Source organism: Pipistrellus kuhlii, unplaced genomic scaffold, assembly GCF_014108245.1.
Source record: "Pipistrellus kuhlii isolate mPipKuh1 unplaced genomic scaffold, mPipKuh1.p scaffold_m20_p_18, whole genome shotgun sequence".
Lineage (NCBI taxonomy): Eukaryota > Metazoa > Chordata > Mammalia > Chiroptera > Vespertilionidae > Pipistrellus > Pipistrellus kuhlii.
The window spans coordinates 15,122,691-15,137,445 of NW_023425493.1; the positions used below are offsets into that span (position 1 = coordinate 15,122,691).

The 14,755-nt window shown below is 35.9% G+C and overlaps 1 protein-coding gene across 2 annotated transcripts in view; it reads right to left on the bottom strand.

The window, feature by feature from the left end:
- Positions 1-14,755, bottom strand: part of SWT1 (SWT1 RNA endoribonuclease homolog) — a 55,414-nt gene that overhangs the window by 3,506 nt on the left and 37,153 nt on the right. For both annotated transcript variants that reach the window (XM_045583145.1, XM_036442283.2), the window contains 2 exons: positions 10,268-10,334; positions 6,873-6,937 (listed from right to left, as the gene is read on the bottom strand). In XM_045583145.1, the coding sequence (XP_045439101.1) occupies positions 6,873-6,937; positions 10,268-10,334 (132 nt within the window). The remainder of the gene's footprint in view (positions 1-6,872; positions 6,938-10,267; positions 10,335-14,755) is intronic.

Genomic DNA, 14,755 nt, shown 5'->3' on the forward strand with positions numbered 1-14,755 from the left:
GCAAATGAATATATCTTCTAAGGGTCTAATATCCAGAACGTATGTGTCAGGCTGCCAGGTGTCAAGGTGGTTGATAGTCAACAAGCCAAACCGAAAGTAACAATCAGGGCTTGATTCATTTACTGCGACTGCAAGGGGCCAAGTGAAAGGTGTCAGCTCCCTAATGCTCCATTTTCCCCACAGAATGACACCAGGTAAGAGTCAGACAACATGCAGTGCAGTATCTCACTATTGAGGAGTCCCAAACTAAGGTTCTGCCTTGCATCGACGCAAATGGCTAAGGTGTCTTAGTCCTTTCAGCCTGCCATAACAAAATATCATGGACTGGGTAGGCGCTAAACTATACATTTATTTCTCACAGTTGCAGAGGCTGGGAAGTCCAAGATCAAGGTGCCAGCATAGCTACATTCTGGTGAGAACCCTCTTTTGTAAGAGCAGTATTCCCATTTATGAGGGCTCCACCGTTATGACCTAATCACCTCCCAAAGAGCCCACCTTGTATGATCATCATCTTGGATAATAGGATGTTAACATATAATTTTTTTTTTTTGGGGGGGGGGGACATAAACAGCACAGCAAAGGAAAAGAGCTAGGAGCAGAAAAGCATTGAGTCAGAGTGGAGAAAAATACTATGGCCAAGGCCTCTAAAAGGGGAAGTCTCAGCAGAGATGCCTCAGCCAAAGCCCGCCCGCCCCTCTTACACACACACACACACACACACACACACACACACACACACACAAAGGAGGTCTCCAAATGAAGTTGCCAGGACTTGGAATGCAAGTACACATGTGAGCATGCTCAGGGGCAGAGGGCCTGAGCATTGCCTGCAGCTCCCTCGAGAAGGCTGCAGTTCACTGGCTGTGTACGGAATCTGGTATGGAGAAGGCAGCTTTCCCCAATGGAGCCCGCCAGATAAAAGCCACATAACTGTCACGGTCAGGTCTAAAAGATCACACCTAAGATTTTCACCTGGAGCCAGATTCCTCATAAAAAATTCTTACAATTCAACAACAGAAAGAAAAAACAACCCCATTAACAATGGGCAAAGGGCTTGAATAGATATTTCACCAAAGACAAACAAATGGCCAACAAGCTTATAAAAAGATGTTTAACGTCATTAGTTCACAATGAGATAAAATTCCAAATTCTTTAGAATAGCTACAATTAAAAAAATGGAAAATAAATGTTAGTGAGGATGCAGAGAAATTGGAACTCTTATATACTGCTGGTGGGAAGGTAAAATAGTGCAGCTACTTTGAAAATAGGAAGTTCCTCAAAAGTTAAAAACAGAATTACCATGTGACCTAGAACTTCTACTCATAGGTATACACCCTCCTCAAATTATAAAGAACTGAAAGAAATCAAACAAAGGCAACACTATTCACACTAGTTCCAAAGTGGAAACAACCCAAACGTCCAACAACAGATGAAAGGATAAACAAAATGTGGTATATACATACAATGGAATATTACTCAGCCTTTAAAAGGAATGAAGTGTTCATATACACTGAGTTACCAGATTATTATAATCTCTAAACGCATAATAATCTGGCCACTCAGTGCATATCCTGTATAATAAAAGGCTAATATGCAAACTGCTCCCTCCACCAGGAGTTCAACCAGCAGGCAGGCTGGCTAACCACCCATGTCCACTCCCCCTGGCCAGGCTGGCTGGACCCCACCCGTGCACAAATTCATGCACGGGCCTCTAACATATAACACACACACACACACACACACACACACACACACACACTGAGTGGCCAGATTATTATGCGTTCAGAGGTCATAATAATCTGGCCACTCAGTGTATGCTACAATGAGATAAATCTTGGAAATACCATGATAAGTGAACAAAACCAAACACAAAGGGTCATATGTTGTATGATTCAACTTACATGAAACACCCAGAATGAATAAATCCAGAGAAAGAAAGCAGCTTAGTGGTTGCCAGGGTTTGGGGCCAGGAAGGATAATAGAGAATGACTACTTAATGGATATGGAATGTCCTGCTGGGGTGATGGAAATGTCTTGGAACTAGACAGAAGTGACAGCTGCACAGCTGAATGAATGCTCTCAATGACAATGAATTATACACTTTAAAGTAGTTGTTAATTTTGTTACCTGAATATTACCTCAATTAAAAAAGACAAAAGTATATACTTTTGTATTATGATCTTTTACAAATAATATAGTTAAATGCACTACGAAGTATTATTGCATCTATAGACACAAAAAATAATGTAATCCTTTTCTAATTAAGACAGAAACATCAGTCCTAACCGATTTGGCTCGGTTAGAGTGGATAGAGTGTCAGCCTGCACACTCGAGGGTCCCAGGTTCGATTCCAGTCAAGGGCATGTACCTTGGTTGCGGGCACATCCCCTTCCTAGTGTTGGGTGTGTAGGAGGCAGATGATTGATATTTCTCTCTCATCGATGTTTCTAACTCTCCCTCTCCCTTCCTCTGTAAAAATTCAATTATATATATTTTTAAAAAGAAACATCAAAGGTCTAAATTTGAATCCTAGATTATTTTTTTCCTAAGGCTTTTTCTGTCTGAGCTTCTTGGACAGACTAGGTCATTAATTTAACACAGGGGTTCTGAAACTTGACCATGCCCTGGGCGAACTGTCACACAGATTGCTGGGCTCCACCCTCAGAGTTGATCATCCAAGAAGTCGGGTGGAGCCTCAGAGTTGGCACTTCTTGCAAGTTCCAAGGTGATGCCGATACACAGGTCCTGGACCCACAGTCAAGACAACCACAGCTGGAATGCAAGCTTGAAGACACTGCCAGGGACCTGTGTCCTGGAGTAGGAAAGCAGTCATTCCTGATAGCACTTGATAGCAAAAGAAAGCTTCTGATATACAAGCCATCTTAGGTAGTAAACTGTTTGGACATGCCAGGTGTTTTATAAAGCTAATGTCACAAATTAGCTTGCATTTTATCTAGAAGAAAAATGACCTCTGGAACTTGTCTCACAAATATAACAGGACAGTTTGTCAAGAATTTCAGGGCCAACAAAGTGACTTAAATCTGCTCCTAACTTATTTCTCATACAGATAAGACACTATACAAGATATATACTTGGCAACCTGTTTTATAATCTAATTTACCATCCTGGATTTTCTATAGATAGATAGATAGATAGATAGATAGATAGATAGATAGATAGATAGATTGATTTCAGAGAGAACAGGAGAGGGAGAGAAAGAAAAATCAATGATGGGAGAGAATCATTTATCAACTGCTTCTTGCACACATTCTACTGGGGATTGAGTCCGCAATCTGGGCATATGCCCTGACCAGGAATCTAACCGTGATCTCTTGATTCATAGGTCAATGCTCAGCCACTGAGCCACATCAGCCAGGCGATCCTGGATTTTCTGAGCAAACTCCTCATATGCTCAGGGTAAAAAGCGCACAGATAGATATTACTGGTGAGAGCAAAAGCTATATCAAAGAGTCTATAGAAGACAGAAACTACAGAAGACAGAAAAGTTCACTGGTTTATAGACAGTGAACACGGAGGTTTTCCAGTGTCATAGAATTCAACTTTGGATCTGAAACCTCAATTCCTTGTTTATCAGAACCTAAAAAAAAAAAAAAAAAGTTTTATGTTCTTCAGCTACTTAACTACATCCCTATTGCAATAAATATGATGTTGGGCATGTCAACAGTCTCCTTCCTCACAACTAATACTTTAAACTAAAAAGCAAAGAACAGGAAATTCAGACATTTTAAGTCATTGCTCTTCGTAATATTCTCAAAGGTGGCCAGCTATATATGCAAGCTAAATCACTCATCTATTTTCATCTCTGAGCCACAGAAAAACTTTGCCATCTACTATCCATTCATTTGGCCCCATGTCTAATATGAACTACTGTCTCTTTTGGCAGCTTATTGGAAAACTGAGCTGTGGACTATCCCAGAGGCTAATATGGGAGATAGATAGGGCAAATAATTTCAAAACAACAGCAGAATAATGAATCTAAAGGCTATATCTTTCGATGCATTCAAGATATTAGGTACATTTGATTTCAAAATCATCTTTTTGGGTATAAGAGGGAGCTTATTAATTTCATAGTTCAAATCCTTGGTACTGTAAGTGGAAAGAAAACAAATTAGAACTTTAAACATTCAATTTTCATCCCTGTACACTCCCTTCCTTCTCCCACCCCCTCCAAAAAAAACCTCTCACCTATTCTAACAGTTCAGGGAAATTAAACTAACTTTAGAGATCTGATGGAACCATTCTGCAGGGACTCTGCCCTCTAAGTTATCTACAGTGGGTTTTCTACACCTTCAAAAATATGGCCAAGGTTCATAGGCATTATATTATAACACAAATCTCATGTACACATTTACATGTAAATTGGCCGTAAAGATCTATAAATAAGATAATCTGAATATTACGGTAAAAAAAAACACAAAAAAACCCCCACCAATTTTCTCCCCCAGTTGCAACATCATGCATGCCCACTGCCTTCAGATATTCTTGGAAAATTATTTGAATCTAATGAGTGAATGTTCATAGCTGTGCTGCTTAATGACATTTGTCCTAGCATCTTGACCATCAAATTTATCAATTAAAAGTTTTAATAGAAGCAACTTGATAGTTAACTTAGACCCTGAGCCGGCACATAAAATTTTGTAACCACACCTATACATTATAAATAGCAAATAAACAGTGATTTAGTGTTGCAGTGGCATATTACATAGCAATGAAAATAAAAAATGCAGTCAGTTCAGCTCCAACACTTGTTCCAAATGCACATATTTGTTCCAACACCACTTATATAGTAAAGAGAATTTGAGCACATACTAGTAATTGTCCTATGCACAATTTCAGTAGTGAGAGATGCTAGATGAACAGAGAAAACTGCACCTCATTGACCCAAGCTGCTTAGGAACAGATAAAACACACTCATGCACACACCTCAAACATGTACAGCTACTTCAGCTTCTTATGTGTATGGGCTACATCCATTCACACTTAGTACTGTGACTTTGCATCTAATTCTAGATAACCCCTCCCCCAGCACATCACACTAACCAATGAACTGCAGCCTTCCAAAAACCACTTCTATTAGCAATCTGAGCTCTTTTACAAGTGTTAAATCTATTATAGCATTTATATATTTCCTAACCACTAACATGCGTAAATCTGGGATACCATTTTGATTATTCAATGTGTCCTTATGTCTTTGAGATGTGCTACAGCCCCATTTTTTCTTATGCACCCTGAGGTTTTAACTGCATGATTTTGCATAGAGGGTGGGTGATATTAGGAACATACCTGTCATGTTGTAAAAGAACATGCTCCATGCCTCAACATGGTGAATCTCAATGTTGACTTACAGAGAATAAGGGTGACAGTGAAAGATTTAAGTTAAATGTGTTTTTGTTCCTCAGGATTTGTCTGTCAAGGCCCAGGATGGAGAGATTCAAACATATACCCTGTGTATACAAGAATCAGATTTATACTACTCCTTTTTTGTTACATATGAATGCTAGAAACTAAGTTATTTGTTTTGAGAATATATAGAGTGTGATACTGCTAATTTAATCCCTTTTTTAAAAACCTAGAAACACTTAAAATATTTTTAAAATAGATTTTTATTAATTTCAGAGAAGCAGAGAGAGGGAGAGCGAGAGAAACATCAATGATGAGAGAATCACTAATTGGCTGCCTCCTACATGCCCCACACTGGGGATCAAGCCTGCAACCCAGGCATGTGCCCTGACAGGAATCGAACCATGACCTCCTGGATCATAGGTCGACGCTCAACCACTAAACAGCACTGGTCAGGCCCCATTTGTTTAATAATAAATAATATGTAGTAAAACCATAAAGATAAGGTTGAGAAGTATAAAGGTTTATTTTGTCAACTGAGTATTCTTTATACCTGTTGTTCTTTAAAACATGGTCTGGGAATGCCAGCCTCTTTCAAAGGGTTTGAGATGTCAAAGAGGCCGAGGCTATTTCCCTAATAAGACTGAGACATGATTTGCCTTTTGCAATCTCACTCTTGCAAAAGTACACAGTAGTTTCACAGTGACACATGACATGATTATGGAAACAAAATAAATGCAACAGCTATGAGAACCCAGCTTTCTTCTATTAAACCAGACATTAAGAGATTTGCAAAAATGTACAATACCACTCTCATCAGTAACATTTTTGGTTTGGGAAAAATTCTTTTCATAATTCTATGATACTGATCTTAACATGTAATTCATTAACTACTGTTGTTTTTAAATAAATATTTTAAATTTATCAATTCTAACTTCTAATACAGTAAATACAGATAAATATGACCCACATAAAAAAAGCTTTGAGGGTCTTTAATAACTTATTTTTTATTTTTTATTTATTGATTTTAGAGAGAGAGGGAGAGGGAAAGAATAGAAGGATGGGGCAGGAGAGAGGGAGATAGGAAGCAGAGGAGAAGGGAGAGGAAAGGGATAAGGAGACAGAGAGAGACAAGCAGACATCAATTTGTTGTTCCACCTATTTATGAATTCATTGGTTGATTCTTACTTATCTGTACCCTGACCTGGGATCAAACCCACAACCTTGGTGCACACTGGAACAATACTCTAACCACATGAGCTACCCAGCCAGGACTTCAATCACTTTAAAATATAATATAAAGGAGTTTTGAGGACAAAAGTTTGAGATTTTAAATCTTATACCTGCTAAACCCCCCTCCACACACACACACACACACACACACACACACACACTTTTTGTATGTATGAAATATTTTTATACTAATAAAGGTAAAAAATCATAGTGAACAAACAAAACAAAAAAAAAAAACCTCTTCATCCCCAGTATGTCTACGTATAGATATGACTTACCGATATTCAGTATGTGAAACACAATCATAAAGTTCCTGGGCAGTAAATTTGACGCTTTTATTTACCTGAAAAGAACCAAGATATAGTTGTTAGAAATGCATATTAAATCAAACAAGTAGTAAGAACACAGAGTGACCCATATTCTGAGAAAGCAGAACATCAAGTTTCTAGTTCTTGCATAGGAAGGACAGAACACTAAGAATCAAAAGCTCAGTGACCATGATGCTAACAATCAGCTATGTGTAAAAATAGTAGTCCTACTGTCTCAACCCAATCAGATCATAGGACTGGTAGTGAGATGGCCCTGGGGTTAGTAAAAAAATCTCAACAATTACTTTGTATTATAGATCAAAGGGGGGGAATGTACTCCATGAAACCAATTCATGTTTCAGTTAGCCTGACCTATTAAAATACTTATTTTCAATATTTATTTTCTAGGAAAAGTAAATAACATAAAAAAATAAAATTTAAGATACTAAAAACTTAAAGGGGTGAGTGGATTTGTGGTAGACCATATAAGCAGAAACAGCCACATCTTGTTTATATCCTGAACATTAGAAATAATTCAAGCTGAGAAAAAAAGTCAAGTATTCAACTCTAACAACATTTGGATACTATGCTGACCCTTTCAAAAGTTATTACTGAATAACCTTCACTTTCATCTAAATAGGAGGGTTATAAACTGTGTGGAAACACCTACCTATTTAGGGGGAAAAAGTGAATTACAGACATTTTTTAAAGAAATGTATTCTTCAGACTGTGGAGGTCTAAATAGGTAAACTGATATGTTTAACTTTATAAATATATATTATAATCCAGACATAATATACAATACTAAAAGTCCTTACACAAGCTAGCATTGGCACTTGTAGTACACAGAGAAACAATTCTGTATTTCTGAGGTTTCGCTACTGATTTAGGTTATATTTTACTTATGTGTAGAAAATCTAAGAATTTGTAGAGGAAAACTCCCTTTATCAGATAACTCAACAAATAGCACAGTACCTAAATTTTAAGAACTTCTGAATTAGTGAAAGGGAAACTAAATGAGACTATCTCCTATTCAATTTATTTATATTAGCTGGTATGCATCCATTAACACTACTTTAAAGACTCATGAGAGTCTTTTATAGAATTAAGGGTATTATTTGCAAAAGTCCCATGAGCTTCTTTAGTATTTTCATAAAAAATTCATCATATTTGGGTAGAAAATGTTTCATTCACTGAAAGTTAAAAATACATACTTTTAAAATATAACATTTTAAATGAATATGATCCTAAATTTTGCTTAAAATGTGTTATTTCATTATATATAATATTTAATATATTTATAATGAATGTATTAAATTGGTATATAATTTATCATAATTAACTTCTTAGGTACTTTACAATTTTTAAAAGTATCTTCTAAAAATGTCTTAAAATATGTACTTAAACTATCAACCAGTCCAATTCCACCGTCTTTACATGTTCTTCTCAAGTCGCAGGGCCTTCACTATTTTCACTATTATCCCAGCATACCAGGACCTTGGTGTCTGATCAGAGAATGAAGGGAATCACCTATTTTCCATCAATTATTGAGAAAAATCAGCTAAGATTTTTGAACCTTGTATAATATGGGGGGGGGGGGGGATAGGTCCTTAAGCCTTTAGTGTGTTTTTAGAAAAATGAGTATCTAGATGATGCTTTTGTTTTAAAAGTGATCATCCATAGACATTTGGACACTTATCCCAAAATACAGCTAGGGTACAAGTGTTCCAGGTCATAGGTGACTTACAAAAAGAGACAGTTAATTTACTACTAAAAAAGGAAAACTGAAATACAAATTCATCACTGATATCACAGAGTCTAGCCTAAAATATCTTGTTTCATCATATTCATTAATTTGATTCAAGACATTTTTAATTGTTCACATTGGGACATTTTAAGTTACATTGTTAAATATCATTTTTATGTTCAAGTATACAATTTTAATTCCCAGGGAACAAATAGTTCAAAGATGCCTTTGTCAGTAAACCTTATTAGAATTATGACATATTGTGGATTGTGAAACTGATGTTATTAAATTCTTGTACCATTTATAATGAATGCCAAATATTGACATGGCTATATTATTAATTCTTAATAATTCAAGAACAAAGGGCAAAGATTAAGTATAAAAGCCAAACATCTTAAAAGTTTAGATGGTCCTATCACTGTTTATGAGACAAATGTCTCCAATGCAGTAACTGATATAGAAAAGGAAGTTCTGCTAAGATAAATTATTTTAAAAATTTGGATAAGTGTCCAAATGTCTGTGGATGATCACTTTTAAAATCAACTTCACATTCTCATAAGTAATGTTAGGTATTTTCTCCCAATATCTCAGCAACAGGAAGCACTAAAAAAACCTATGTCCCATATTTTTTCAGGATGTGATTTTAAAATTAACATATTATTTCCACAAATATACTTTATCGTTAAAATTAATTACTCAATTTGAAATTTAGGGAATATCATGAAATAATGATATGAATCATGTCAAATGAAGAAATCATCCTAATTACATAGTATGGTTATGCAGTATTAGGGTGATTGTTTAAAAAGCATACATGAATGCTGTAAAACAAAATATTTATTCCGTGGTACTGTTTGGAACACTGTACATAGGTATAATAAGTTATTTGGTTTTTAAAAACATTATAATTTACATACTGATGTTATTCCCATTTTATAGATGAAGAAACTGAGACAAAGAGAATTAAATAATTCTTCAAAGAGCATTTAGGTAATAGATGGCAGAACCAATATTGTATACTTACTCACTAGGTTCTTCATGTCAGATAACGCATACAAATGGCTAAATATAGAGCTACTGAAGAATAAAAGTGAAGAAATCTACTTAAAGGAGTTTGACTCCGTAAACAAATGTGAGACCTGAATATATTCATATTCCTACAAGTAGCACATTTAAAAAATTAAAGACACAAGCACTTGGAAAGCAAGCATATATGGAAACATGTGCAAAAAGCTTAGGCTAACAGAAACTGAAGATCAACAGAATTCTCCCCCTGGATCAGCAAGGATGGGTAACAGGGCTGGCTGGCCTACATTGGCCCTGATTGGGAATGGGCTCGATGACCCCAATTAGCCCTGAAAGCCAGCCAAGCCAAGGGACCCCACCTGTGCATGAATTCGTGCACTGGACCTCTAGTATTATAGGACTCTACTGTATGTTTTTTCTTAGAGAATAAAAAAACAAACCATGTCACTGGAAACCTTCTGTGGCACTCAACAACTTAAAGTAAGTATCAACTACTTTAAATACCATTACGTTTTAGAAATCTACCATGTTAATTTATATTAAAATTTGTTTATGGTGGAAATGTGATAAACATTTTAAAGTGTGTTCATACCTCATATTTGATTAGGACGTTATAGAGGGTCTCAATATCTTGATAATTACTGTTGGGGGCCAAAATCCTAAAAAATAAAATATAATAAAAACAGGAAGGGGAATAAATGATTAAAGAAAAATACAATATCTGAACTTTTCCTCAAAACATATCCATACTATAAGAGATAACTTGTTGTATAATAATCTTTTAGAATGTTTACAACCTGTTCTAGTTTTCATCCGTTAAAAATTATAAAACTGTGAGTTTAATTCAACAGAAGATTTATTAAAATATTTTTGCTTATTTACATTGGTATTTGTATCATCAATTAGTCATTAACCAGAAGTATTCTGTGAAATAATAGTTCACACAATACAGATTTCTCAAAAGGTACATAGAAATGTGAAGTGCATTTGTACTCCCTATCATTTAAAGCTGCAGATAAAGCTTAAAAATTTTCCAGAGAAATGTTCAACCTATCCAACAGACAACTAATTAAACTGTCACACACACATACTAATAAAATATTTTGTGTTTTTATTTTTATTAATCCTCCTAAGGATATTTTTCTCTAGATTTTTAAGGAGAGTATAAGGGAAGAGGAGAGAAAGAAACATTGATGTTAAAGAAAGACACATCGATTGGTTGCCACTTGTAAGCACCCCAACTGCCTTAGACCAGAATCGAACCCTGGACCCTTCAATCCATGGGCCGACACTCTATCCATTGAGCCAAACTGGCTAGGGCAGATTTTGTGACTAAATTAAAATAAAACTGTTTGAACTATCAGCCTAGCATTATATGAAAAAGCATTAATAATCAGACCATTGCTAACACTGATTCATAAAAATAACAAAAATATATATAAATAACATATAAACACAAAATAAATGGAAACAAGAAATAAGTTAAAATAAAGAAGATAGAATAACTTATTTCTCCTTCTAGCAATCAAGTATTAATTCTCATCTTCTTATACTAAGTAGTTTTTAGTTTTCAATATGAATTTTTTTTCTGAAAAAGAAAAAAAGGAAAGCAGTCCTTTCATTACGGTATTGTGGTTAGTAGCATGTCTGCCTGAGTTTGTTGAGCTGAGTGAACTTGGATGAGTTCTGCGTGAGATATTTTTCTTATCTGTTAAAAAATATGGTAATAGTCCATATTTCATAGGGTTATTGTGAGAATTAAATGAACTACTATAGGGAAAGCTTTTATAACAGTGTCTGGTATTCAGAAAATACTGTATCAATTATAACTGTAATAACAATTATTATAATCATCTAATAGTTTCAAGCTACAGAGTAAGTGCATAAAGATCTAACTAAAGAGAAATCAGGCTACCTCAACTAATTTTTAAATTACAACATCTCTTTGAGATCTGGCTCCCAGCATCAGTTTGGCTTAAATAAATTTATATAAAAAGTAAAAAAGAAAAAATATTGTCTCTAGGTCCTTTTACCCTTACCAATGCTTGATATTGTCAGAGTTATTGTTGATATTGTTGGAGTTAACTGACCTAATAACCTTATTATATCTTTAATCTATGTGGCCTTTTTTAGACTGTGGAAAAGCTTTCATAAATTTTTCAGGACACAGTTGAGTTTTTAAAGGGGCTATACTCCCTTGGAGGAGACATATACAGAATATCTTTAAGAATATACAAAAATCTAAATAAGAATACTATTTCATAGAAAACCTTTTTCTCTCAAGAATTTTAATATACTAATAATCTCCTAATTGTGGGGGGGGGGGAAGACAAAGGATAATTATAATACATTGGGAGGGTCCATAAATAATTTGCTTTTAAAAAATGAAAACAAAGTTATTTAGATAAGGTAAACCAATCTTTTAGAAAGATATAAATAAATAGTGTGTTTTAACTCTCTAACAGCGTAAACAAACTATCAGCAAATGAGAATAATTTACATTTAATCATTTTTGTAGCTTTGGAAATATCTAAAAACAGGGCAAGAAAATGAGATGAAATGAAATGTTTTATTAGAAGTCTTATAAATTCCAAGCTGTTGAACACAACAGAAAGTACTAGTGAATAAAATTAACATTTTTCTGTCCTGAAATGCTTTACAAAAAACCAGTTTTGGGAAAAATCAGTTATTTATCTATCACAAGTCATATCCAAATTAAGAAATAAAAGAATTACATCATCCTAGTTTTCTAAATAGCAAATAATTACAGAAATTTTAAGCTCCCAATCTGGCTTTGTATTCTAAACAGTTTAACTGAGGTACAGCTTACAAACCATAAAATTCACTAATTTTAATACATTTACCAAACTGTACAGCAATCACCACAATCCAATTTTAGAACATTTCCTTCACCCACAAAAGGTCCCTCTTGCCCATCTGCAGTCATTCTCTTTTCTCACCTTCAATCTCAGCTCCAGGCAACCACTAATTTTATTCTGTCTCTCCAGAGTTGCATTTTTGGACTACACTGTATTCTTACTCTATAAGATCTTTCCTCACACCATCACAAAAGCATAATTGTAACTTTAAATAATAGCATACAAAGTCTAGTAGATGATGCAAATTCTAGTGGATAAGGGCTGACCCTCACAATGTATTAGGTAAGTGGAAAAGCTAGATACACACTAAAAATGCCCAGATCAGAACAAAGCCCCCTTTATTCTCTCATTCAACCAATATGTGAGGCCTACTATGAGTCAAGAACTATTCCAGGCCCTTGGAAACAACAGTGAACAAAAAATCAAAGATTCATAGTAGACCAAAGCATCATAGTTCTAAAAAGCGCAGAAAAGAAAAAATCCTGATCCAGCACAGGAAGATAATGAAGGAAGAATATTGCATTCTTCTCTATTTGAGTCTTTTCTTCCCACTTTTTAATTGCTACGTTTAACAAACTAGTTTACAAGTTATTTCTGTGATGAAATGCCAGAATTTGAAGTTTGTAGGAAAGAAGTTATTTTCTCCAAATGTAAATAAACACTTGATTACTTGGTAAAACAGAACAGAATTATATTCTAACTAGAGGCCCAGTGCATGAAATTCCTGCACAGGAGGAGGATGTCCCTCAGCCCAGCCTGCACCCTCTCCAACCTGGGACATTCCTCTCACAAGCCAGGACTGCTGACTCCCAACTGCTAGCCTGCCTGATTGCCCATAACCACTTCTGCCTGCCTAACCAGCCTGTTCACCCCCTATCCACTCCCCTGCCAGCCTGATGACGCTTAACTGTCCTCCCCTGCAGGCCTGGTCACCCCCAACTTCCCTCCTCTGCTGGCCCGATTGCCCCTAACTGCCCTCCCCTGCTGGCTGGTCATCCCTAACTGCCCACCCTGCAGGCCTGGTCACCCCCAACTGCCCTCCCCTGCAGGCCTGGTTGCCCCCAACTTCCCTCCACTACTGCCCCAGTCACCCCTAACTGCCCTCCCCTGCAGGCCTTTTCACCCCTAACTGCCCTCCCTTTCAGGGCTGGTCCCTCCCAACTGCCTTCCTCTGCTGGCATGATTGCCCACAACTGCCCTCCCCTGCTGGCCATCTTGTGGTGGCCATCTTGTGTCCACATGGGGGCAGCCATCTTGTGTGTCCACATGGGGCAGCCATCTTGTGTGTTGGTCAATTTGCATATTACCTCTTTATTAAATAGGAAGGATGAAGAAAGGTTTATTAGTATGTGAACATAATTCATATATATTACTGTTACAATCAAAATAAATCAATACGGTATTATTTCTTAGAAATAAAATACACATTATAGGACTGGCTACAAAACTTGTTATCCTCAAAGAATGTTTTGAGGTAAACTGGGCCACAAATGGACTAGACAATCTTTATTAAAAGACACTCTTAGGGATGTACTTCAACTTCATTATGTTCTATGAATGCTGAGTTTGGGAGAATGGAATTTGGCCTGGTATTTTTAAAAGTTGCCAACTTTTGCCGAGACCAGTTTGGCTCAATGGATAGAGTGTCGGCTTGGGGACTGAAAAGTCAGGGGCATGTGCCTTGGTTGCGGGCACATCCCCAGTAGGGGGTGTGCAAGAGGTGGCTGATCGATGTTTCTCTCTCATTGATGTTTCTAACTCTCTATCTCTCTCCCTTCCTCTCTGTACAAAATCAATAAAATATATATTAAAAAAAAAAAGTTGCCAACTTTTACTAACTAAAAGTACTGCTTATTGGAAATAAATAGAAAATAAAATGGAGAGAAATGGATTATGGGCTTTTATGCCTTAGTAATTCCCCACACAAAATTCTTGAGAGGTCAGCCTTTCTCATTGTTTTCTTCTTATACCAGTATGAAGACAAAAGACTCTTTGAATGAAAGTCCTAAAATTACCCTTTGATAGCAATTTTGAAAAAGAATAACAAAATGAAAGAATTAGCCCTTAGAGGGGAAAAAAACACTTTTCAGTAAATGGCTAATTTTCTTCATAAATATATCTACATTTGTCCTTTCAAAAAAAAATTCATAACAATCAATAAGTATTTATCAAATGCATACTATTTTTCAAATATATATTAT